General features: G+C 40.6%; 3 protein-coding genes across 6 annotated transcripts; 2 read left to right on the top strand and 1 right to left on the bottom strand.

The window, feature by feature from the left end:
• The first annotated feature begins 942 nt into the window (after positions 1-942).
• On the top strand, positions 943-8,600 carry tmprss5 (transmembrane serine protease 5). 3 transcript variants are annotated; one of them, XM_005931989.3, is made up of 13 exons: positions 943-1,102; positions 2,189-2,327; positions 2,667-2,747; positions 4,549-4,662; positions 5,037-5,172; positions 5,392-5,505; positions 5,613-5,656; positions 5,821-5,983; positions 6,118-6,302; positions 7,187-7,285; positions 7,418-7,560; positions 7,644-7,796; positions 8,396-8,600. In XM_005931989.3, the coding sequence occupies exons 1-13, from the start codon at positions 1,100-1,102 to the stop codon at positions 8,402-8,404; spliced, it is 1,383 nt and encodes a 460-aa protein (XP_005932051.1). In that variant the 5' UTR covers positions 943-1,099; the 3' UTR covers positions 8,405-8,600. The 3 variants fall into 3 exon arrangements, with proteins under 3 accessions (XP_005932051.1, XP_005932052.1, XP_042080557.1); XM_005931990.3 differs by lacking the exon at positions 2,667-2,747; XM_042224623.1 differs by lacking the exons at positions 2,189-2,327; positions 2,667-2,747.
• Positions 8,601-8,667: 67 nt separating this feature from the next.
• On the top strand, positions 8,668-12,214 carry pih1d2 (PIH1 domain containing 2). Its single transcript, XM_005931988.3, has 5 exons — positions 8,668-9,104; positions 10,716-10,842; positions 10,917-11,156; positions 11,294-11,565; positions 11,711-12,214. The coding sequence occupies exons 1-5, from the start codon at positions 8,922-8,924 to the stop codon at positions 11,843-11,845; spliced, it is 957 nt and encodes a 318-aa protein (XP_005932050.1). The 5' UTR covers positions 8,668-8,921; the 3' UTR covers positions 11,846-12,214.
• A 102-nt stretch (positions 12,215-12,316) lies between these two features.
• dixdc1a (DIX domain containing 1a) lies at positions 12,317-24,162 on the bottom strand. Of its 2 annotated transcripts, none has more exons than XM_005931992.3 (16): positions 23,914-24,162; positions 23,622-23,800; positions 19,877-20,034; positions 19,634-19,779; positions 16,122-16,211; positions 15,816-15,869; positions 15,665-15,715; positions 15,296-15,400; positions 15,121-15,174; positions 14,935-15,024; positions 14,225-14,302; positions 13,948-14,109; positions 13,749-13,815; positions 13,452-13,560; positions 13,166-13,274; positions 12,317-12,907 (listed from the first exon to the last, which is right to left on the bottom strand). In XM_005931992.3, the coding sequence occupies exons 2-16, from the start codon at positions 23,642-23,644 to the stop codon at positions 12,824-12,826; spliced, it is 1,380 nt and encodes a 459-aa protein (XP_005932054.1). In that variant the 5' UTR covers positions 23,645-23,800; positions 23,914-24,162; the 3' UTR covers positions 12,317-12,823. The 2 variants fall into 2 exon arrangements, with proteins under 2 accessions (XP_005932054.1, XP_005932053.1); XM_005931991.3 differs by having other exon boundaries at positions 14,935-15,027; positions 23,914-24,161.
• Between the last annotated feature and the right edge of the window lie 2,097 nt (positions 24,163-26,259).

Below are 26,259 nucleotides of genomic sequence, written 5' to 3' on the forward strand. Positions count from 1 at the left end.
CAGCTCAACGCTAATATCATCAAATATTATTAACCTCACAGCCCTACCAATATGAATTTCAGCCGCGGTTCCATTACATGCAATTTACGGTGCTGCCGCTGTGCTCATTTCTCTGTGTTTGATTTCCAAATAATTCCATATGACACCTGTTAGATGAGCCGAGTAGATGTGGGTCATCTTTTGGATTTGGCCCTGACAGTCAGACGAGGAGGAATTTTCTTCCTGGCAGTCGTTCGCTTCACCTGGACTCTAATCCCATACCATCAATATGACAGAAATAAGTAATCCTGTATCAAATGCTCTTTTAGCTACACAAGTCTAATTCACCGTATCCTCGGAATAGGAATTTAATGTCTCTTCAGGAAATGAATTAATGGCGGACTCTGAGCTCCTCTCCGAGAGAGTTCGAGATATTTTATCACCCTCTTCAAACAGTTCACATCTTCTTCATCTCCGCTGTTAATTATTTCATCTATTTTTGGAATAAACGAGTCATTGGGGTCACTTATAATCACCTAATAACACAAAGAAGATGTTCAAAATACAGAAAAACAAGGAAAAAAAATTGACGGCGTGTCAGTTAAAAAGTGAAGAGAGAAGAGAAAGTCTAATCTGTCAGCAGGCAGACAGAACAGACTTCATTTTGTTCTTGAGTGCTGAGATGATAGCTTTGGATTTCAAATCATGCGGATTGACGTGATGTGAGACTTTTCAACAATCTCCAATAATGACCTTTTCTCAGAACCTACAAACTGCCAGGTAATAACGTGTCTCGGGTGAAAATAGACAATCTCTTGGCACAGGTGAAAAGTGTTACCTCGCATCTCGCTGGAGATGCTCCCCTCCTACAAAGGCCCGTTTCAGCTTGCTTCCACAGGCCCCACGACCCCCACCTCCCCCGGACAAACAACAGCTTCATTCTGTGCCACCGCTGCTGACCTCATTGTCTCTTTGTGAAGGGAAAATCCAGAGTTGCATTCTGTTAAATGGCAAATGGTGCATCGACTGCGAGCGGGACAGACCTTTGCACCACGAGCGCAGGCCTACAGATGAGCACGGACACTGCTGACTCTTCTTCAGGACCGTATGCAAGGAAAACATGGTAAGAAAAGGGGAACTCGACATTCACTACACCTTTCCTAACGTACGTCTAATGTATGCATGCCTGACAACAACATAACTGTTACCTCCTCTTTACACCTAGACCCTTCTCTTCAAACTACTCAAACAGCAGTTTGTCCCCTTCTAATCCTTCATCTCTTTTGAAATAATGTGTCTGTTGACCTAATGCCGTGTGAAATTTCTCACAAAGATACTTTCTGAAACCAGTCTTGTTTACTCATAGATTAGTCTAACTGAAATGACACCTTAGCCCCAGGTAAACATAAGCCCAACGGTATGAATCAGGGGGATCAGTGGTAAAACGTCTGTTTGATCCAAACATTTTCTGCCGGGGTAAACGGAGCTGATCGTTGCTCGATAAAAGTTTTAATTTAACCAGAATTCACTGTGCCACAGTCATGCTTAAAATAGACAACGCTTCTTTGCACAGCAGAGGTTTACCTAAATCTATATTTCTGAAACCGCCCCCAGTCCTGGACTACAAAAACTACATATCCAAAATCACATGTTTAGCTTGCGTCAAACACCACAGTGTTACATGACAGCAGATGGTATGGGATTTATTTAGACTGACTGCGTGCTGTAATTGTATAATTCCAAGTCTGCATCTCACATTTATGGAGAGCTTTATTATAATTACTGCAGTGCTCTCAATATGTTGCTTTTAGAAGCAGATGCTACTTCCACAATCACACACAGACGCTCAGACATCAAAGTAATAAAAGAAAATCTCTGAAAATACAAACAGAAAACACAGCCTCATATTATTAAGTGTAGTCCAATGCATAGAAAAATAACTTGAACGAGCTCATTATACTTTAATCACCCAGGAAGAAAGGTGACACACACCTGTACAAATCTGACTCCATACATCTGGACCGGTCGGTGTTAAAAAAAACACACCTGTCCTCTTAATTAAACCGACAGAGCGTGACAGGCAGACTCTTGCTGATGAGCGAATGGTCAGAACACAGTTTTTGTCCTGAGTAAGCAAACTTAGCAAAACTTTATGAAACAAGAATAGAATGGAAGTTGAGGTCTGACATGTCCACTGGGGTTCTTGCAGAGTCTTGATGGAGACACATTATCAGTGATTGAAAACCCAGTGGCTGTCAGTCATCCCTTTCACTCTGAGAAAACAGCAGGAGTTGCAGGGGCCAAAGGAGTGCAAGGCTGGTTAAAAGGATTTCAGTCTACTACTCAAGGTAAGCTCCAGCAGTGCACCGCCCGATGGGCATCAGACATCAGACTTCAATAACAATCTTGCTCCATTTGTGCAAAAAAGAAAAAAAAACAACACTAACACGTTGCTTTAAATGGAATAATGAGACTTTGTACTGTTGCACAACATCTGCAATGCAGTGCCAAGATGTACAGCAGCGCTTTCTTGTGAAAGCCTAGCTTGTAGATTTAGTGTTGAATAAATCTAACTGTCTCTGTGCTGTGCATCTGTGTGCAATATCTAATGGCTGACATTTAACAGTTTCTCTCGGCTCCCATCGGAGCTCAACAAGCATTAACTCCAGTATTAACTGTTGCTTTAGCTCACAGGCTGGTGAGGCTGCTGGCAGCGGTGTGCGCAGTCGGACTTCTCGGAGGATTAGTTGTAGGTGTCTGGTTTCTAGGTGAGTCATTGTGTCTGTGAAAGAATCTCTAAATGAGCTCAGTAAGAAACAGGAAGTGGAAATGAATGCGCAAACGGCCCAGTTTGAGATACTTAAACGCCTGTGAATCTTAAGGTCAATGTAAATTTAGACAGAGCTTATTGAATATTAGCATTTAAAAGGTTCAATTATTTTCTTGATACATATACAGCAGGAGCTGCTTGTCAAAGTTTTGAAAACTTCACGGAGACATCATTAGTTGGAATGCTGCAGTTTAAATTAGTACGTGCCAGCATGTTTCAGAAAATTTGGGATCAGGCTGCATCATTTTTTGTGTGTTAACAACACCAAGGAGACCAATAGCTTTAGTCCTGGTACCTAAATGCTTTTCCTAAGTGATTTAATTGGCTGACAAGTCTGCACTCATATCACAGAACCATGAGGTTATAATATGTGTAGAATGTGGGTTGGCATTGTCTTGCTGAAACACCCATAAATCTGACCTGAAAACCACATTGTTGCATTGTTATGCTGCATGACAGCATATGCTACTCTAAAACCTCTTCTCTGCATGCACCAATAACGGTGCCTTTTACTCACGTCATGTCCACTAATGGATCTCCATACTATTACAGATGCTGGCATTTTAGCTGTGCATTGGTCCCTCTCCTCCTTAGCTCAGAGGAAAATGGTTTTTAGAAACAATCTCAGATTTTTAATTAGTCAGACTACAAAAGAGTTTTCCACAGAATTTGCCTCAGTCCATCTCGAATGAGCTCGGGCCCAGAGAACCATAAGGCATTTCTTCATCTTTTAGCTTGTACTTGCAGATACCCGAGTGTTACTGAGCCCATTCACTGATTTTTATTTTAGCCCGCTTTTAATGCAGTTCAAGCAACTCAAGATTGTTTTTGTTTAACCCTTTTCCATACATTTATTTAGCTTCTCTGAATCTTTTAATGATATTATGTGCAGCAGATACCTCATTCCTTAAGTCCTTTGCAGTTTTAGACTGAGAATCATTACACTGAAGTTGCTGAACTATTTGCCCACAGAGTTGTGAACCCGTCTCTCTTCTTCTGAAAGAGTCAGCCTCTCTGGAATGCTCTTTTATCCCCAATCATGTTACTCATTAAACTAATCAGCTGTGAGATCTTCCTCTCAAGTTTTTTTTTCTCATCTAGTCTTACACAACCTTTCCAGGGTTTTGTTGCTCTCATCAGAACTTTTAAAATCAAGTGAGAATATGTTTTAAGAAATAATAAACTTTTCACATGTCTTTGTATAGCTAGTAGTTAAACACACATTTTTATTGTTTGGCAAATCATTGCATTGAAATGATATTTCCCTGATTCAGACTTCTGGTGTAAGTAAACTGATACTTTTTTTAAAATGTCAAACAATTTTAATGGACAACATGAAAAATTGATAATTCATTAAATGGTTTGTGTTTTTGGAGCCTTACTATAATCACCAGCTAAAAATCAGGGCAATGTTGGGCTCAGCTGCCCCAATTTAGATTTTTTATTCACTGCATTGAAGTCTCTCAAATTTGATGGAAACACGCGACAACATTCAAGTTAAGATAGAGAAAACGCATTTTGAAAAATGAATCTTTTTTTTTTTAAATTAGCTGTTTTCTAATTAGCTGGATTTGCAGATAGAAATGAACAATATTTAATGACATTTTATTGCTGTCCCAGATGCTGGTCTGTTTTGGGTTCTCATTCAGATAATCTGGTAATATTAGGAAAAATCAACAATGTTTTGCTGCCCATTTTGCAGCCTGATTAAAAGATTATCTCTTTTAATCCACTTTTAGTCAAACTTTTGCTGAGGCCATCGTCCTCCCAAAGTCCAGTGGGGCTCGGGGACACAAAGGAGACATCCTTCTGCAATGTGACGGAGGATATTTCCGTATCTGACTCGCGGAAAGGTCTGTGTGTACTCCCTCGTGGTAGCGTTTCTTTCACTGTTTTATGAATTATAATGCAGCACGTTAATGTGTGGCTGCTTAGCTTATTGTATGTGCTTCATTATATCAGGTCATGGGTCACCTCTGAAGTGTTTCTTAATTGAATAGAAACAAAAATTAAAATTCAGCAGCTGCTACTTGTTGTCTTCTCTTCACTCCTGAGAGATGCCCATTGACCGACATGAAAACATCACACATAATAATCTGTTTCTACTGACTACATTAGCATAGATACTTGTGTTTTCCCTAATCATTTCCCACTCATAGAAGGGGCTTGATCATAAACGTTGACTGAGAGCTTGTCTCTGGAGGGATTTTCAATCAATCAGGTTCAGTGTTTTACAGAATCAGTCCCGAGAACTCCCTCCTGGAGATCCAGCTGGGGAAGCTGCCCACCTGGCTTCCAGTGTGCTATGAGAGGTGGAACTCTTCGCTGGGAACACTGGTCTGCAGACAGCTGGGTTATCTGAGGTGATGCTTTTCCGCAGTCTGCGAGGATCACATGCTGCTTCTTTATAGCACCATTTAAAAAAGCTGAGAGCCCATTCTCTAACTTGGTTTAATTTTAGGTTGAAGGCTCGCCTTATTTATGATCTATTAATACCTCATTTACAATCTTGCTTCACACCTCATGAGACTAAATTATCGCAATACTCACTCCCACCCATTTTTCAAATGTTCCCTTACCAGACTGACCAAGCATAAAGGAGTGAACCTTACTGATATCGGGCCAAACTACACTGACGGCTTCATACAAATTACCTCAGAACAAAAGAGCAGCCTGGAAAATATGTGGCAGTTCAGGTAAGGCAATCTGTCAGAGGACATCACACTCATAATGGTGCAGGGAAAATTGCGTCCGCTAATACATTAATTATGCATCATTAGTTACCCAATTTATTTTCATTTAGGAGGAGTTGTATCACAGGGAAGGTTATCGCTTTGCAGTGTTTTGGTGAGCAAATTAAACTTAACTTTTAATTTGAGTTTGCACCTCGCACAAAGGCCAGTAGTGTTTTTGTACAAAAGCTTTATATGGGAGCAGGATGAATGATGGCGTCTGCTGCTGCTCTTTCTGACCAACCCAATTCCGTTTCATTTTGATGAATGGATCTCTAGAGTGTGGCACACGAGCAAAGCTACCCAGGATAATCGGGGGCGTGGAGGCCACGCTGGGCAGGTGGCCCTGGCAGGTCAGCCTTTACTACAGCAACCGTCACACCTGCGGAGGCTCCATCATCACCAGTCAATGGGTAGTCACAGCTGCCCACTGTGTACACAAGTAAGACTGCTGACCTGACAAGTACTAAAGGTCAGAGGTTGGAGCCACGATGAAGGATAAAAATCAGTCATTAACAGCTGTACCGGTGTAGCAGTATCAGGATCTACTCTCTCTTTTCTTTTCCCAAATGTCAGCTACAGGCTACCTCAGATATCCAGCTGGGTGGTCTATGCTGGCATTGTGACTCGCAGCTCTGCTAAAACAGCTCAGCATGCAGGATACGCGGTGGAGAAGATCATCTACAACAAGAACTACAACCACAGGACCCACGACAGCGACATAGCACTGATGAAGCTGCGGACCCCGTTCAATTTCTCAGGTCAGTCTCATCGCAGCACTCTTTAAAAAAACCAAAAAAAAAACCACACACACACACACACAAAAAAAAAAGTACTTTGGCTTCAGTTTACCTTTTTATATGCTAATAACAATTTATCATAAACAATATAAGTGGTATTGCTAGTGATATACACTTCAAATGAAAAGCATCCCAATATCTTTAACATCTCACAGAATCAGCTGTTCAGACATAAGCTTATGGTCTCAGCAACAATTAAAGCACTGCCTCCAGATGTTTTGAGACATCCTGAGGGATCTTTAGGTCTGCCTTTGTCATTTTGTTTCTTCTTTACCTTACAACATAAGGAGCCTTGAAATGACTTGTTTTGAATTGACATAAATAAAAATGAACTGAATTACAGATGTAGCTTCCAAAGGACAGAATACATAAATATGCAAATACTGTACAGTGTAAAAAAAAACAAAAACAAACAAAAAATCAGGCCATCATATAGAATCCAATGAGAGAGACGCAGGGCTATTTTTGTGCACGATGCATTTTATGTAGATTCGGTTATATTTAAGTTATTCTGTGAGTTTGTATGGCTGCTACCTTTTTGTTTGCTCTGATCTCAGTGGGAGACAACTTTCTTTATGTTGTATACAGGACCACAGTTGGCTTCTCTATCATAAAAGCTTCCTTGTTTTTCAGCTGTGATTTGATATGAGCGTAGAGACTAAAGAGAAAACAGCTTTCTTGTGATAAACACTGAAGTCTAAACGTGGTAAAACACGTCTCAGTGAAGGGTGGTTTTATAACACTCCTTCACATGACTTATGAATCCAACCATATTCGCAGTACAACTTAATGTCTCTTGTAACTATTTAAATGTATTAAGAGGCAAAATTCCTCCTTTTGACTAGACACAATCAGGCCCATCTGCCTGCCTCAGCACGACTATGACCTTCCAGGAGGAACACAATGCTGGATTTCTGGATGGGGATACACACAACCCGACGGGGGTAAGATGTTACTACACTGCTCTGCTCTTAAACAAATGCATCTCTGCTACAAATCTAATCCATACTCAGATGGTGACAGAGTGAGCCAAGTGTATTAGTGGAGCAGTCCTAAATTGAAACTTTCACCCACAGTTCATTCACCCGACACCCTGAAAGAGGCGCCAGTCCCAATAATAAGCACAAAGAAATGTAACAGCTCCTGCATGTACAATGGAGAGATCACAGCACGGATGCTATGTGCCGGCTACACAGAGGGAAAAGTGGACGCATGTCAGGTCAGAGGCTTGTTTTGACCACTAGATTTAGCTTCTCTTTTATGAGTAGATGCAGTGAACAGTGTTTGGGTCTACCTCTCCAGGGGGACAGTGGGGGCCCTCTGGTTTGCCAGGATGACAATGTATGGAGGCTGGTGGGAGTCGTCAGCTGGGGAACAGGCTGTGCTGAGCCCAATCATCCTGGAGTTTACACCAAAGTGGCCAAATTCTTGGGCTGGATCTACGAAATGATAGAGGTAAACAGCATTTTTAAATTCTACAGTGGACAATAACTAACTATTTACAGGACAGCACAGAGGTTTAGTATCATTCGATACTTCTTTATTGATCTCAATAGTTAAAGAAACATTAATATTATATATACACATAAACAAACATATATATACAAATACACACATATATACTATACACACATATATACATATACACACACATATCATATACACACATATATATACATATATATACATATACATATATATATATATATATATACATATATATACATATACATATATATACATATACATATATATACATATATATATATATATATACATATACATACCTGCTAGTACCCTGCTAGTAACAGCTCTTTGAACTGAGGATATTTACATATCATGGAATTTTTTTTTTTTTTTTTACAGGGATAATACTTTTACTTATCTAAAATGTTACAATAAATTCTTATATCACTACACTGCAGAAAGCGCTAATTAGATTCATCCATGCCGCTATTTGAATTTCTTTCTTTTTGTATTTTCAGCCGGATTGAGATGGAAACTGTAAAACAGAACAGCGATTTCTAATATTAATTCTTTCCTTTTTTTTGCAGAATTACTGAGGAGGGCTCATGAAATACAACAAAAAGAAGGAAGCTTCTGATGAAACTGGTGGAAACGTTAGAAAACTACAGTTATACATGATACTTTTTATTTTATATGTCAGTTATATAATGTACACATAAAGACAGACTGAAAACATCAACATGCATTTTTACGTTATGTTTTTCATGTATTGAAAATAAATTATGCTTCTTATTGTCATGTGTGGTTTCTGAGCCGCAGTTCCGCATCTCACCGCCTGGTAGCAACAGTGTTATGTTTCTATGGCAACTGACAACATTGGCCTAACTAGTGTTAGCGATTACAACTAATGAGCTACAGAACGTAATTAGTTGAGGGTTTTTTTTTTTAAATTAATATTTGTGTGATACTGCTCCATATTTGTCGGCTATTTAAGGTGTTTCTATAACACATGCTCCTCTAACACTGCTGACCGGCTGGTTTTCTGACGCACAAACTTTTTCTGCCAACTAGCTAGAGGTAGCTAGGTAATAAAAGTACGACAGTTACCTTAACATGTGCTCCACTGGCAGTACAGAGGATGTTTTGCAGCAGATGAGCAAACTGTGGTCCATGCTGGATGATCTCTCTGAAAATGACCCTGCAGCCTACCGTACGCTTATAGAGAAACAGATAAAGGAAGGAGCTGAATTCAGAGCGCCGCCCGAGCTGTACACCTGCCTCTGCACTGAAATACTGGTGAGTTTCATTCGTGAAGGCTCCTTCCTGTGTAGGCCCCAGTCCATACTGTGGTCCATACAGGTGTTGCTCATCACATTCTTTGGTTCAGCTAGAAAGGAAGCCCACCTTTATTCCTCCAATCATAAATTAATACTCTAAATTCAAACATAAATTAGGGAAAGTTAACTGTCATATCAGAAAATGTAGGTAGGTAGGATACAGCTCAGTACCCATCATCAAAAAAAAAAAAAGATTCGGTGTCTCAGGTCCTGTCATTGGTACAAGAAATTACATTACAGGAGAATTTGGATTGGGAACAACACCTACTCCGCAAAAGGCTCACCCAAGTAATACAGACATCTGATGGTGGAGGAGGGGGACTGCCAGGAATCAACTAGATGTGCAACAGCAGTCCCCTAACTTCAGCAAGGCCGCTGAATGATGCGGGAAGGAATAAAAAGGAAGAACAATCAAATGTAGTGAGCTATGGAATATGAAAACAAAACAGCCCACATATGATGTACTGCTCACTCCAGCAGTCTGTTACTTGTTTGCAACCCTCAAACACATCCTGGTGGGCTGCAAAACCAGTCTAACACATGGAGGATATACTTGGTGACACAACCAACTAACTTGTCGGTAGCTATTAGTCAGGAGAGTATAGACTAACTGCAGCTCATTAGAAGTTAAAGCCACCTTTCTGCAACAAACAACCTTCATCTGGGAAGGTGAGAAATAGCATGTCAACCCCATCTTTCTGAAATACCTTTACACTTGAAATCAACCTGGACCCAGCTCTGGTTCTCTGGTCCAGTTCATGCCAGTCTGTCTTCACTGTAGAACTGATCGTCCCTTGGGAGGATGCAATCAATAAGGCATATGACAAGAAAAAAGCATGAGCAAGCTGAGGAAGAGGACCAAGGCTGGAAAGTGGAAGTCCATTCAGTGTAAGTGGCCTGTAGGGGCTTTGCAGCCAGCTCCACAGTAAGACTGACGAAGGAAGTAGGCATTAGGAAGGGAAGCCTAGTACAAGTTAATCAAAAAGCTTGCCACTCTTGTCAAAAGAAAGTAGTCACAGGGGCTGGCTGAAGCAGAAGGAGACCGTGTGGCCTGCCAAATTACTGGTGGGTGCCATGTGAAATACACCCAGGTCTCATCACCCTGTGGTGGGTCTGCTTTGGCTGAGGGAATCTTGTGAGAAATTACGGAAATGCACTATGAAGCTGGGGTACAAAGCTGATGATGTGTCGCACTGACAGATACATACCCATATGGTCAGCAGCAAACACCCCATCTAGAGGACTTCTCCAACCCACTCAGGTCTGTGTTATACTGATAGGGATTATAACTTCTAGTCCTATTAATTAGTGTAGTCCATTACAAGCTGTGAAAGCTTTGTCATCAAATTTCTTGTTTTTATCCAACCAAGAGTAAAGTAATAACCTAAAAATATTTCTGCTGAGGAGCTGTAAGCTGTGCTTGCTTTATATATCCTAAAATACACAGGCTGCACGAGAAACACAGGCTTTTTCTTCACTCTGCAAAGATGCTAGACTTTTATCCACTTAGAACTTTGAAATTGAGTTTGTTTTGACAGATCCTTTTGACAGCACTGTGTTTCTGTGACAGAAACCAAAGAAAGGCCTGCTGTACATCAACATATGCGGCTGGAAACGTGTGCCTGCGCCTCAGGATCCCAGCAGGCCTTTACCAGTGTACACTGGGAAACTGGAAACAGGCACAAATGAAGATCAAGGTGTGTGTCAAGCTGCAGACCTGCCATTTGTATTACATGACACAAGCAAGAAAGTCATACTTTTTCCTTTACAGGCTGGTATACTGTGCTGGATGTGGCATTAAATCCTGTGTTGCTGCAGGAAAGTAGGGAGAACAAAGCAGAGATTAACCAGGTCTATATGCTGGCCCTGAGCTTTGCCCAGAAGCAGCTTGGGATGACGTTATCACAGCAGTACAGAGTTGTCAACAGTAGCCCAAATAGTAGCCCAGATGAGTTGCACTGCCGGCTTGGATTTCAGAAGTTGTCCAGTGCCCCCAAACAACCCAACACAGGTAATGCAATAAGTCTGTCAACCCTGACAAGCTTTGATAAGCACTTTATGTTGAACCCATGCTCTTTACCCACTCTCCTTTCACCTCCTAAAACAATTTTCCTGATAATCCATAGTCCTTTTTTTTTTTTTTTACAGCCGGTCAGACACCAGCTGCCCTCCTGCAGCACATCTCCTCCCTACGATCAGAAAACCAAGAGGACTCTGCTCCTCAAATTATCTTTAGGCCTGCAGAGAAAATAAAGAAGGATTTGATCCAGGTCATCTCAGCCGCTTCTGTAGAGCCTCAGAAGCCAGAGTATCGACTCGAGGTGAAGACCGATGCAGCAGGAGTTCCTGACAGCGTGGAACTGACGGTGGAGCTGCCAATGGTTTGTTCCATGTCAGAATGCCAGCTGAGCATGTCCAAGGTTAGTGGTTACACACTTCCTTGAACAGTTATAACGAAGCACTTTAGAATCCAGTGTGTGTCAGTGTGTAGCTGGATGTCATAAGAAATACATAATCGACCTGTAGCGAGCCTTAGTAGCACACTGGATGTATTTTTCTCTGCAGGATGACGTCTTACTGGAGGTGGAGGATCTTTACTATTTGCTTGTGGACTTCCCAAAAACTGTAAACGAAGACACCGCGTCTGCCATCTTTAATAAGAAGAAACGAAGACTTACATTGAAAGTGAATGTCTTGTGATCATTTTCCTTAATTAAGAAACAAATGTGCAGTGTTTGTTAAGCTAGCTAAACACTGGCATTGAAAATGCCTCAAACAAAAACAACAAAACTCCTGTTGTGCAATGTACAAATTAAAAAAAAAGGGAAAAAAGCACTGAGAGCGCATTGTGCTGTGGAGGGACTCGTATTCTGCCTCAGAATTCAAGTTAACTAACAATAAACAGCTTGCGTGTAAATTGATCCATTTCCAAGAGCAACATGTTTGTGAAACAAATATGTAACAGTGTCCCTTTGTGCTGTGTGGGCTGAGGCTCAGCAGCAAATTTAATTCTAACCCCCCACCCCCCCCAAAAAAAAAAAAAAATTAATTGACTTTAATGACAATCTGTGGATTTTGTTTATTAATGTGTGGGCGCGTGAGTGGAGGTGTTTAATGGCTACGAGCTGGTGTCATTACCGTATGCAGGGGGGAATAATTGACAACAAAACGAACCATGCAATAATTTATGTTTATTAAAACATCAAAATTGATGCAGAACAACAACATCAGTGTTTGGCAATCTGGAACACGTGGAAAATGTCAGTAAACACTTCTTTCTTTCTTTTTTTGAGGTTTGCATACTATGCACTGATTACAGCTTTTTAAAGCACAGCGTAGCTTGTTTTTTCATATAAAGCTAACATTATTTTATTATTCAAGTATGACTTTACTGACCATTACGTGGTAGTCCCACAAACTTATTTATGAGCTGCAAACAATGTGCGACATGCGGTCCGTAAACGAAAAAAACATTGTATCCAAATGTTTAGATTCTTCATATGAAACATTCACTTTTAAAACATGGTTTTGTTTTGTACCTTAATGGTGTTAGCTCCATTGGTCCCAGTTTTGTGTCGTAACACTATTCTTTCTTATGGCATCAGAAGTATTTTCAGTAGCTTCCTGGTCCAGTGGGAACAGCTGAGGTTTGTAGTGACGATCTCTAGTTTTTTGGCGCTATCTCCGCTCTCCGTGATCCTCCTCAACCCACGCAACAATCTTCCCCTCCCAGCCAGGGACAACGGCTCCATCCTGAAACACCTGAAAAGCCAGCATCCAGTGTTTACATATCTGAGAGACCCATATCTATACTATAAAAGGTTTGGATAGAAAGTAAAAATGAATACTTGAGGTTATCCAATTCTTTGGGATGGAAATAAGTCGCCCCATGGTGTTTTGAAGTGCACAGTAGGCACAGCTATTATTAGCATATCTTACTCTATAACTGCAGTTTTATATTTGCCAGCTGAAGCCCAATGTGAAGAGAAATAGGGGCTGTAATTTTACTCCCACGCCTACCTCCTCTTTCACTGTGCCAAACTCTGGGTCAAGGGCCTTGAAGTGGTATCTGAAACTGCCTTGTCTGTCTACAGCTGCCTTGAAGTCTCGCAGTGTCACCTCTCCCAGCCTGGAAGCACACATATATCCACACAAACGTTATGCTTTGGATAAACCAGCCCAGGCATCCATATGAGGCTATGGTCAACCAAAACCCAACTAACAATTTGCTTAAAAAATAAAGAACGCTCCAGTGAAGCAACACACAGTACTGTATCAAGCCACCATAAAGTGTTTATATACTCACCTTTTTGGGATGTTAATCAGAAATGGAGTGAGCGAGCGATCTGTGAAGTAGAGCACTTTAGTGGAGACGGCAGTATCCAGTCCTGGGCTGCTGTGTGAGTGCGCCATTTCTGGAAAAAAACCCAGCAAACATTGTTTTTCCACAACCAAAGTCTGAAAGGGTTCTAGCCTCACACTCAGTCATGCCCTCTCTTTGCAGCGCAGTGTAATTGAATGGCACAATTTGATTTAACAGCCAGTAGAGATGTTGCGGGGGATGACAAATCCTAAACAAAAACGAGCATTTTGTTTGTCTCACTCGAGCTCGGCGGCCAGGAGTCACGGTCTGTCGAGTTGGCTCTGCGTCCTGGCGATTTGAATTCCTCCTAGAAGAAGAACCAATTACTCATAGCAAACAGTCGGATGTTATCAGTTGCTGAGTCATCATTTGGCAAGTGACAGACGAGCTACTACATTTTAAAATTTCCTCTTTGAGTTGTGAGAGCGAGAGTGTGTACCCCTCTGTCCTGTCTTCGCTGGGTGTCCAGAGAGTGCAGTCTGTCCATGAGAGTGGCCACGCCCTGCTCCAGAGTGTCCAGGGTGTGATGTTGGGGGTCATGGCCGGAAAAACTGTCCCTCAAACTGCGAAGTGCTTCCCTGACGACCTGCAGCTCTTCACCCTGTGAAAAACAGTCCTCTGATACTTAAAAAGAATTGGAAAAAGATTCGAAATCATTTTGAACTATGGACATTTACAGACATTATTGGTTAATGAGAAAATTAAAGAGTGCATACTGGTGCGCTGTGCTGGAACACTGGAGGAGATGTCGAAGCGACTGAGTGACTGTACCCGCTGCCCTCGCTCCTGAACGCCTATCAGAGACAGAGACAGTATAGACCAAGGTGAAAAGTGTGATAATATTTACAAAATGTGCTCAAACTGCAATACAAAGAGCAAACACTGGGCCTGTGTAGCTAAAAAAAACAGCCAGAAAGCTTATTCATCTAAATAAGAGCTTCACTTTTGTCCAAAAACTATAAAAAAAAACATCACAACGTAGTGGGTGACATGTTTTTTTCCTATCATGATGAACACCGTGCACAGGAGTCTATTTTGAGTCGATTTCACATACAGCATCCTGCTGCAAGGGATACTCACCGGTGCAAGAAATATGTATTAATCTGCCACTGAAAATAGTCTCCAACAAATGCACCATTTACTCTGATCTGAGTAACAATTTATAAAGACCACACCGCTGAGGTGTAGTGGGAAATGTAATGTTTTCTTCAAGCATCATGGTGCCTTAATATATTTATAGTTTTTGGTCTTATTGAGTAATGTTTCTCGTAAGAAGAAATATATGGGCTATCTTGCGGCAAGTACAATGTAATCACAGACCGATGCGCGATAAAAAAAAACAAACAAACGTTGGTGTTATATATGAGTCCTGCTTTCAAACATATGTTATTTAGCACGTATATGTGAAACCTGTCATGCTGCATACCCGTCCCAGGCTGACTTCATGTGCCTTGTGCTGAGCTTCATCAAGCTTTTGCTGCTGCTGCTGCAGTATTCTGTCCTTCCTCCCGAGCTGCTGCTATTGTGACAAGAGAGATGGATGGCACGAGGCTTTATTTGCATCTCTATGGCTAAAAGAATGCACTGACGTGTATATAATAAAAGACAATACCTCATATTCGCTAAGTAATTTGTTCCTTTCACTCAGCTTGCGTTTGAGCTCTGCCTGCAAACAGTTATATCAAGGTGATATATGAGTGCTATAGTTCTCTCACTTAAACCTGCAGCCACGAGTCAAAGAGGTCGGATATTTCATCGTGTCAAAGGGAAATCATCACTTGTCTCACATTTTCCCCCTCCAGCTGATCTTTGGCCATGTTGCACCTCAGTAGTTCCTGCTTTAGCTGCAGCACAGCATCCTCCTGCACTGCCAAGCGCTGCTGCAGAGCATCCTAATGAGAAGCAGGAGGGAGATCAAAGAATTGTCCAGAAAAGACCTGAATACTGATGAACTGCATCCACCTGCCTCATCGACAGGATCCACCCAGCTCTAAACTTCTTTTGATCTTTGTAAAGAAATGATAAATGTATAATGTATGTGATAAAACTTACAGAATCATCAGTTTGGGAGGGCGCAATAGTCAAAAAGGTTAAATATAATCCTTTAATCCATTTTACTTCACATATAAAGCCCAAAACTAGAGTAAGAGGTTTACCTTGATGGCCTGAATGTGACGTGTCTCCTGTTTGTGCCTCAGAAGTTCCCTCTAAGAGCCACACAAAGGAACAACAAAAACATTAGAGAAAAGGACTCTGCCCCTAAGACAGCTCCTCTATGTTAAACCTAATTACATTTACTTACTGTACCTTGAGATCAAGGGCTTCCTCCATGCTTTGGTCCAGACGACTGCGGATGAGAACCTTCAAAGGGAGAGGGTACGAGCGGGGTAATTAGAGAATGGAAAAATGTCAGAACGTATGAGGAGGCATTGGGCCTCCATGACAGTGCGCTGGCAGATCAGAGAGATTCATTTGTGCTCTATAGTGGCCACTCGTGAGACGAGTAATGGCTACAAACATCATCAGAACAGAAGGGCTGACACGGACACTTCAAGCTCGGTGGCGAGCAACTGTTGTTTGTTTTCTCAAGTTAGCAGAGAGAGGGCACTGTACCAGCTGCTGCTCGGTGTTAGCCCGGTTATCTCCAAAGCTCACGGATCCATCCTGGTCTTCCTCAGGGAGGGAGCCATGGAGCAGCAGAGCCTAAAAACCAAAACACATACAAGCAATGATAGTTGCGACGCATGATAGAGAAACCAGGTTTCTGTGGTTGTAAATGCCTCCGTTTTTGCACTGCAGCTAATAAAGTCAGTGAACTGAACCAAATCAAATTGAAATTACACTGACAAGTCTGTGTAAATATACAGACTGTAATGTAATATAGAGACTCTAAAACTGAAAACATAAAGGCTATTACTGTAAAAGTCACCAAAAAAATCTATTTTTAATTTATGAACAGTATGTGGACGTGCTGTCGCTGCACCGATATTTGTAGCTGAATACTATAAATGACCCCAAACATACCAATTAAATACCATGTGCCAAACTTATTTATTTGCACAAATTAATGAAGCTGGCAAAGATTAGCAAATTTTGTAGGATTAGCTTTGTCTTTCATATTTTTATTCTTAATTATCCTAATAATCTGTGGCTCTCTTCCACACCGTGTCTTTGTTCTGTTTCCCTTACCTCACCCCCAAACGCTTGCAGCAGTCTGCCCCGCCCTGAGCCTGATTTTGACAGAGGTTTCTTCCAGTTGAAAAGGAGTTTTTGCTTTCCACTGTTGCCAAAGGGCTTGCTTATAGGGGGTTATCTCATGCTGGGTTTTCTCTGTTTTCTCTGTATTATTGTAGGGTCTTTATCTTACAATGTAACGCTCCTTGAGGCGACTGCTGTTGTGATTTGGCGCTATATAAATGAAATTGAATTGAATGTATTGATGTCTGAATAAGACCCATTATACTGTAAGGATCTTGCACATGGAAGGTATGTTGTAACATGGCAAAGACTCAATGCTTTTCACAACCTTCTGAAATTCAAATCAAGCATCAGAATTGGAAGAGAAAGGTCCTTTTATTGACTTTGAAAGTGGCATGGTTGTTGTTGCCTGTCAGGCTAGTATTACAACAAAAGTATGCAGAAGAGCATTTATAAATGCTCAGTGTGTTGAACCTTGAAGCAGATCAATTCATCATTCACAGAAGCACCAATATTAGACAATAGAAGATCTCAATGTCTGATGGTGGTGTATTGGTGTGAGGGATATTTTTGATGGCTGCACCCAGCTGTATAACGCGCCTCGTCACAGAGCTCAAATCATCCCAAACTGGTTTCTTGAACATAACAGTGTATTCACTGTACTCAGATGACCTCCACAGTCACCAAATCTCACTCCAATAAAGCACCTTTGTGATGCGGTGGACCAGATTTAAATTGTGTATGTGCAATTGACAAATCTGCAGCAACTGTGTTATGGTATCACATCAATATGGACCAAAATCTCTGAGGAATGTTTCCAGCACCTTGTTGAATGTGTGCCATGAAGAATTAAGACAGTTCTGAATCTAAAAACCAGTACTACCAGGTATTAATGCCTAATAAAGTGGCAAGTGAGTTTATGTTTTATATGTATTATAAGCCTAACAAGTCTCATTTTATGATTTTCTTATAAAAGCGCCCCCTTTCACATTTTTTCATGCAACATAATTTTAATCATTTCATATAAATTATAATAGATCAGTGACTTATCCACAGTGCACTCTGCTATTCACCCTGTGACTACTGGGATAGGCTCCGACCCTTCTACGACCCCGATTGGATAAACGGAAGTAACAGAATGGACTCAAAGTATAAATCAGGTAAGAAATTTTTTCATCTTTGTCTGTTTATCTGTCAAAACACATATTATTCTTTCTAGTGGATGGCTTTATCATGCTTAGTGTGTTACATCTGGTCTATCTGTTTGGGTTTCTTTTTAATTACTTCATTTAAAAATATATTTCCATTTTTAGCATGTAGCATTTGGATCTTGTCATTTCTTTTGTCATTTCTAAGTCTTCCCAAAATCTTGTAATCTTACTGACTGCTAGTGACACTCTGGTACAATTTTATTTAGCAATTTAACTTGGAAAGTGCTGTATAATTGCAAATTAACTAAATATGCCAGAATACATGTCTATAATTAACTAAATTGAGGCATGTATTTATTTCCAATCCTCTGATGAGATTTCAGTTATACAGTCTTCATTACTTGCGCTTGGTTTACAATGTGAACTCCCTCATGAACAGAGTGTAAGCAGATTATAAAACGTTGATATGACGACCTTTCTTTAGCAGTCCTTTGTCATCGATACTTTAGTAGGAATCTGTGGGGATCTAGTGAGTAAATAATGTTGATGTGCTGCAGAAAATAACAGTGTTTTCTTTTCAGATTAGATTCTTGCTTCAGTTCTTCAGTGCACATAATAATACAAGAGTTTGGATCTTTTGAACTCCTTGAGAAGCCCGATTTCAAATGCACAATCTGCTGTGCCTTGTGAAAGCAAACCAGCTACCCCATACTGAGCTACAGTTAGCTTTGGATTCAAAAACAACCAAGGTGTGATTAAAGTGCAGACTTTCAGCTTTAATGCATGGGGTTTAACACAAGTATTCCTTTTTTGTTAGCCATTTTTATACAAACTAACATAGTATTAAATATACACATTGATTTTAAAAATTACAGAAAATGTTTGCGGTCAGTGGCTCCCTGAAATTTAGAACCCATGCACACCACCAAGTGCTTTTTTCATCCCTTGAGGTGCCCTGCAGGCCCTTTCTGCAGCCACCTTCAGTCGCTGCTTCAGTGTTTGGTGCTGCAGTCCATGTGCATCCCTTCTTTTTATTTTAAGAATGTACCAGATTGTTGGTTTGGCCACTGCTAGAATTTAGTCATCTCTTTGATAGTTTTATTTGGTTTTTGCATGTTTTACAACCTAATGATGGACTCCTTCACTTTTATTAGCTAATCTTTTGGACCCCACATTGAGAGTTCCAGTGAAAAGCTCTAAATCAACTCCCAGTCTTTTTTCTTCTCAGTTTGTCATAAAATAACAACAGAACAGGCATCACTTAACCATGGAGCTGCTTGTCAGTTAATTATCGAACTACTAGTGAGCATCTGATAAGACAAGATTACATAGAAAGCGGCTGTAGACATGCAAACATTTTTAAAAACTTTAAGCTAGCACTGGATGCTAACAATTTTTAAGGTTTCTTCAGACTGTTTAGTTGCATTAGGACCAACTACATGGTGATTTTTGTTTTTCACTATGGCTCTAATTTAACAACCCAGTGCCCTGATTTTATTGTAAGGACAGATAATAAATAGCCTCCTTTTTAAAATGTTTCAGTGACTCAAAACAGAGAAACAATAAAGTCAGCAAACAGAGGTATGGTGGGTTTACCTGCTGATAAAAACTGAGCTGAAAACGTTTACATGCCCTGACCAAACTTTCATCCTTCTTTCTCAGAATCTATTTTTTTACTACTTGCTCCTTACTCTGTGGATTTGTTGCAAATAGGGCAGCGACCCTGTCGCTTATATCCCTTGGCCCAGAGCAGCAGTTTGTTTTGAAGTGCATTACCTGTAACCGGAACACCATCCTTCTCGCTTCTTGCATCTCCTTTTCCAGCTGCTCCTGGTGTGCATCCAGCTGCTCCTCCCAGGACTTCTCTTCCTCCTGCCCATCGTGCCCCAGGGAAGGACACAATCCACAGAGAGCCACCTCCTCTAAAAGTGGCAGAGGGACAGGGGAAATGAGGCAAGGCACCTTTTTTTTCACTGCATCATATCTGGCTCTACAAGAGTTGATGTGCAGCCAACCAACCTGTGACAGATTTCTTCTCTGTCAGCTCAGATTTGTCATCCTGAGGTTCCCCCTGGTTCTCAGGGTGATCATGGACTGTTTCTTCTTTAGGGGTGTCAGTGAGCTGGGTGATAACATACTCCTCTTTGGGGGAGTGAGCTGGGCTGGCTGAGCTGAGACTGAAACAGATGGTGGGCACAGGCAGGAATGAATGTGCTTGTATGCTGCCAAATGAGCAGCAATAAAGAAACCTAACTACATAAAATGGCGATTTGAAATTTTAAAAATTCCCAGAGGAGCACAATAATGTAAATTAATCCCATTTGGGATAGATATTTTAACTAAATCCATTTTTGAACTCATAATGCCAATATGATGCATGATATTTCAAACAGCATTGTCTGCATCACGGGTTCACAGATTATTTTGTAGATAACAGAACTATTAGAAAAGGGGGAAAAAAAAGAAGAAAAGACTGAATAAACAGATTTTCAACTCATTCAAAAAATACACAGCAGGAGCAGGAATGCCTGCAAGCCTGTCATTTTCTAACAGGAAATTCTTTACATATTTTGCTCCCCCTTCGGCCATAATTTCATAACATAGTGCTGGCATGGTTTCTGAACAGCTTGTTTCCTTGCAGTTTCATGAATATAGTGTTTTTGAGAGCATCTCCAGCAGCCTGAGGTTCAGACCAGCTGTCATCTTCACTCTCCTGTGTTTGTGGACATTGGATACAGCTACTATGACCTGTGACCTATAGCATTATGCACAGTCCCTAACAGGGTAGTTTCCCTGTGTTTTTCCCTCCGAGTCTGCATGTGAAGACAAGCCTGCGACTGCATGAACAGATCTAAACGCTGTGCAAGCATGCCATAGAAAAGCATCACTACTCATCACCCTGCTCCCCAGGCTAACTAGCTGAGAATGAAGGAAAGAAAGCAAAGAATGTCCTGCTGAATTTGCTTCATATGTATGGTGGTAAGATTTTCTTCTTATGTAATAGTTAGCACTAGCTAATAGCACAGCAAAGTACTCTCTGAGGATTAAAGGACATATTCCTTTGATTAATCATAGTTAACGTCTGCTTATCAGCCACTGATCGAATCAGAAACACACCTCAAAGAATCTAATGTTAAGCAGACTTAGTGAAGCATTTCACCATTACAGCATCCAAGTTAGCATGCTAATATTTGCATATGATAGGGCTGAGAGAAATGTCTTGCAGGTAAAGAGTCATGAACAAATGCACCAGACATGTAAATTTTGTCTTGATGATTGTGCTCGATCGGAAATCAGTGAATAGCAGAGTTGTTACAATCCAAATGCATAAGGGCATACACTCCACAGCTGCTTTATTAGGTATACATGTTCAGCTGCTTGATAATATAAATGTATAATCAACCAACCACATGGCAGCAGCTCAGTAAATTAGGCATGTATACAAGGTCATGCCTTGTATAAGGAGCATTAGGAAGGTGAGAAAAAAGATGATTTAAGTGGTTTGTTAGTGCCAAATGTGCTGGTCTGACTGTCTCAGAAACTGACAATCAACTGGGATTTTCCCACACATTTCTAGGGTTTATAGAGAATGGTCCAAAAGAGTGCAAATATCAGGTGAGCAGCAGTTCTCTGGGCAAAAATGCCCTGTTGGACATCTCCTCTGCCAGAGGTCAGAGGAGAATGGACAGACTGTTTCAAGCTGATAGGGGTGTCTGTAGCTCAGGAGGTAGAGCAGGTCGCCTACTAATGCTCCAGTCTGCAGGCCAAATATCCTTGGGCAAGGTCCTAACCCCAAATTGGTCTACAGTGCATCCATCTGAGTATAAATGTGTGAGAATGTTAGATAAGAAGCACTTACACAGAACGAGCACAGAAATTTAGCTGATAGGAAAGCAACAGTAACTCCTGTTACAACCAAAGTATGCAGAAGAGCATCTTTGAATGCTCAACTTGTGAAACCTTGAAGCAGAACACCACACTAAATGCCACTTCTTTCAGGTTAGAACAGGAATCTGAGGCTGCTTTTTGCATAGGGTTACCAAAATTAGACAACAGAAGATTGAAAAAATGTTTTATGGTCTGATGAGTCTCGATTTCTGCTTCTGCTAGATTTCTCCTTACCCATCCGACATTCAGATGGGTAGGGTCTCTTTGGTATAAATAACATGGAAGCATGGATCCAACCCGCTTTGTATAAATGGTTCAGACTGGTGGAAATATATTGGTTAGAGGAATGTTGGATCTCAATTCAATAGAGCACCACTGGGATGCTAAAATGGTTAAACATGGTTTAATGTATTATTCTTTTTATATATCAAACCATACTGAGAAACTTATGATTAGTTTCGTCTTTCCAACTTCCCGGAAAGAGTCTCTGCACTACTGTAGGTCACATAAAAACATGAACTAAGCCTCTTATCAGAAGCTGCTGTAATTATCCTTAAGTGTTTTTCAAAAAGGGATCAAAGAAGCACCTCCTACTAATCTAGTCACTGCAGATAATAACACTATCGGGATACCCTCTATCATTGTCTCTAAGAGTAGTTCAATAACACATTTATTGTAAATGCTCTTTGCTGATCTCTCGCTACAAGAGAACACGTACAATCCGATAGATTTGGAACATATGGGTTTAGCAAAGATTAAGCATTGGGATTTGCAAGAGATGAGCTTCTGTGCAATAGATTAACATAATTTGATCAGTGGTGGTGGCCTGAGTGGGCCTCCATTTACTCCAATTTTTAGATACTTTGCTTTAGTATTTATACTTTTTTTGGCTACTTTGTATTCATAGCTGCTACAAACTGCTAAAACTTATTATTTCTCAATATTTATCCGACTGTTGCTTGTCATATTAGCTTTCGTAGATTAGTAGATTTAGTTGATAGCATTTTAATAGATTTTAGGCAGTGCAAGTACTTAGTCGAGCCATCAAAGAAAGATTTTCTCTATATGTTTCTTTGAGTTTTTTTAAAAGAAAGAAAACTTGTAAAACCAAACCTTTCACAAAAATTATCAGATGAAAAAAAGCTGTTGTATCTTCTTTCTTTTTTTCACGTTCACCACTTTTAAAAAACCCTCAAATGCTGTGGTTCAGCGGTCAAGTCCAATCACCCGTTTTGGGAACTACTAAATTATAGATGACAGTGTATTAAATAATCCAAACTACTTTCACCTCATTTTTCTACAACAGTAAAGTTCAGCTTATTTATCTTTTATAACATATCAGTGACAGTTTGTGTCATCATCAATCTTTTTGACTGATGTGTTCAGCACTGACCTTAAAGGACCAGTTAAATAAAGCAGGTCATTGTAAACATGGTGCAAAGTGAAAAAGAAGATAAAGTTGTCAGATTAAAGTAAAGAATAATGTAAATCAGTCTAATCAATTTAAACTTATATCTGAATCGTGGCACGGCATACACAGAAATAGCTGTTAGAGAGAGGTTGCTAGGCAATAGCAGCTCGGCTCACACAGACACACACAGGGACACACCCACACCTACTGCACTGTAAACACCGAACAATAACCTGCACAGCTTGGCTTTCAAGATCAAGCTGTTCGGATGAAACGCAATTCCATGACCAAGACTGAGATTCACATGCGGTTGAAGTGATAAATCTGTTTTATAGTGTTGTGATTGTAGACTTACATATACATATATATATATATATATATATATCTGCCACTGATGCATCCCTGCATTGTCAACAATAGCAATAGCCTGAATTGCCGTACTGTTCATATTAAAATAGCACTTACCATTTCATCTGTTTGGCTCCCATGCTGGTGTTTACAGGCTTAACCTCCCATACAGTCCGCGCCCCACATCTGGGTGATGCCCTGCGTCTCAGTCAGGACCATAGCCCAAACACAGCCAGAGGCAGCAGGGAGGGGAACAGCCCTGAAAGCCGCAAGCAGAGGAGTCTCCACGTCGCACACTGTGTTCAATCAGAAATAACAGCACGTTTAAATCCTCTCCAACAGCATATTCCTAAAACATAAAGCTCACAATCCTAATCAAAAGCCCCCAAACCCTTCCCCTAAATCATACCAAGGCTCAGTCGTTGCTGGCAGGGAGAGATAGGGAGAGACAGACAGAGAGAGGATTGGAGCTCAGCAGCACCAGTGACTGAAATCTGCCTGGTTTCTCATTGCACTCGCCTTGTGGTGGAGCTCACCAGCTCCCATTCACGAACACAATGTTTTTTGTTCCTTACGGACAAGAACTGATGCAGCTCTTGTGCATCTTTTTCACCCTTTTTGCATTCATTCTCCTGTCCCCTCCCTCCCTCCCTCCCTCTCCTTCCCCTCTTTTCTCTTCTGCTTGGCCGAACTGGCTTTGTATCACTCCTTCCTTCGTTCGGTGAGAGAGAGGATGTCAGACATGGCTCTGTCTGGGTGTGTTCACCCTCCCCCTCTCCCTTATTCCTCCTCCCTGCTTTCCCTACAGCTCTCTCCTTTCACAAGGAGGAAGAGGTGGGAGTTGTTCTCCTTCTCCTTTTCTCTCCATGTACTGCATATACCTGCAGCTAAAATGAGAAATGACATTCTGATTTTTAAAAACAGGAAAATTAGCAGACTTTTGTTTGTTGATAAAACCACAGGCTTGTATAACAACATACCATACAGGCCAAGCCATTACCAGAGGGTAATTATATATTTACAGAGTCAGAGGAAATAGGGAGGTACTTAAGGAGAAAATGGTATTTATAGAGTGGACGCATCAGCCTGGAAAACCAGCTCTTCTCACTTCTGTGTCTTGTATGTACTGAAAAGCATTTCGATGCTAATGCGCTACAACATCAGAGGCATCAGATTAAACTCAAATTTTTAAAAAAGTGTCAGCTTCATAATTTGAACACCAGGCAGCAGAAACAAAAGAATTTCTTTGACATGTACAGCCAGTGTTAAGTATTCCTTTGAAAGGCGTTTTTGGCAGATTACGCTGTCATTAAGTTGTTAGAAGTGTTGGCAGTGTCATCAGCAGGAAGGAAAAAAAAGCAACCAAAAAACGTGAAGTAGGTCTCAACGTGGCAGCTTGCAGTTCTGCCCATAACAAAATGACAGCGTCTTAAATTCCCCATGAGCGCCATCGATGCATGCTTCAATGAGCTACTTTACTGTAGAGCCATGAATATGTATGTAACCCACCATACAAATGCCGCATTAGATTTATGCAGAGAAACAGCAGAGGCAAAAGAAAGCTGTCATGCCGACAGCTATTTGTGCTAAATCAAAATGAGAAAAATATTTAAATTTGTTGGGATACCTACAATAAGTGAAAAATGTTTGAATCACACACAAAATATATTTTTGTAATTTCAAAAATATAAAGTGTTATTAGTCCCACATTCCGTGTATCCCTTTATTACGACTGCCATGTGCGGTTATCTTTTTCTAGTGTATATTTGAAAAAAACCTTTTAATACTTTAGTAGCTTTTGAAAGAAGGCCTATTTTGCTCATTTTCCAGCTCCATATTTTTGTTCTACTAGAGTAGCTTTGCACAATTTAGAGTTCAGAATAATCCCTATTTATCTGATACTGGGCTTTAGGGCAGCCCTCTTACTTTAAGGCTCATTATTTGGCATTTTGGAAACGTAATCAATCCACGGTATATAACAGAAAGTAAGGAAATGCACAATAGGTCACCTTTTAGAAGAATGTGATGCTCATACAAACTAAGGTTTGTTACACTCTCCGTTCCTAAAAGCATCTGCATGCAAGGAATGAGCAGATAAGGTGTCAGAAGCTTATGAGAAACCACTTTATGGAGGTCACAAAAGGTCAAATTATGTATTTGTTCTTATTAAATACTGATGGGGTGGGGAGGTTAATATTTTCTTATAAGCCCTTTCAAAAGAAAATGTATTTTTCAACTCAAACCTATGTCTTCAAAAATAACTCCAATATACATTATTGAACAGTCCTTGACTCTTTCAAGATTTTACCCCTCCACGAACCATGAACACTGTTTACACATCCTCACAGCTCAAACATGACCACCAAGCCCTGCAAATCAAATTCTATCGTAATGACGCTCATAATAAGTCATCTGAACCTCACCTAATCGGCCAAAGCTACACAATCAAGCATCAAATGAGCTTCGTGCTACAGGTCAGAAGGAAGGTCAGCGTCCACTTATGGGCTAATCAGTGGCTGTAATTTTGAATCTGCGCACGGTAGCAGCAGCAATATGTGGACTAAATAAGACATCGCAGTGCATTTAAAATCAAGAGTCAGCAAAAACACCTAACGGCTGGATCATGTGGGATTTCATTCAACTCAGTCGTAGGCTGACATCTGTTTGTCTGTCTAACAACAGTATTTGTTGTAAGACAGACAAACAGATGAATAAAATTCTGGTGAGCACTGTTTGGGTCTTTCAGTTATTTAAG

The sequence above is a fragment of the Haplochromis burtoni genome, unplaced genomic scaffold (assembly GCF_018398535.1).
Source record: "Haplochromis burtoni strain Fernald_Lab_line unplaced genomic scaffold, NCSU_Asbu1 Contig_144, whole genome shotgun sequence".
Classification (NCBI taxonomy): domain Eukaryota; kingdom Metazoa; phylum Chordata; class Actinopteri; order Cichliformes; family Cichlidae; genus Haplochromis; species Haplochromis burtoni.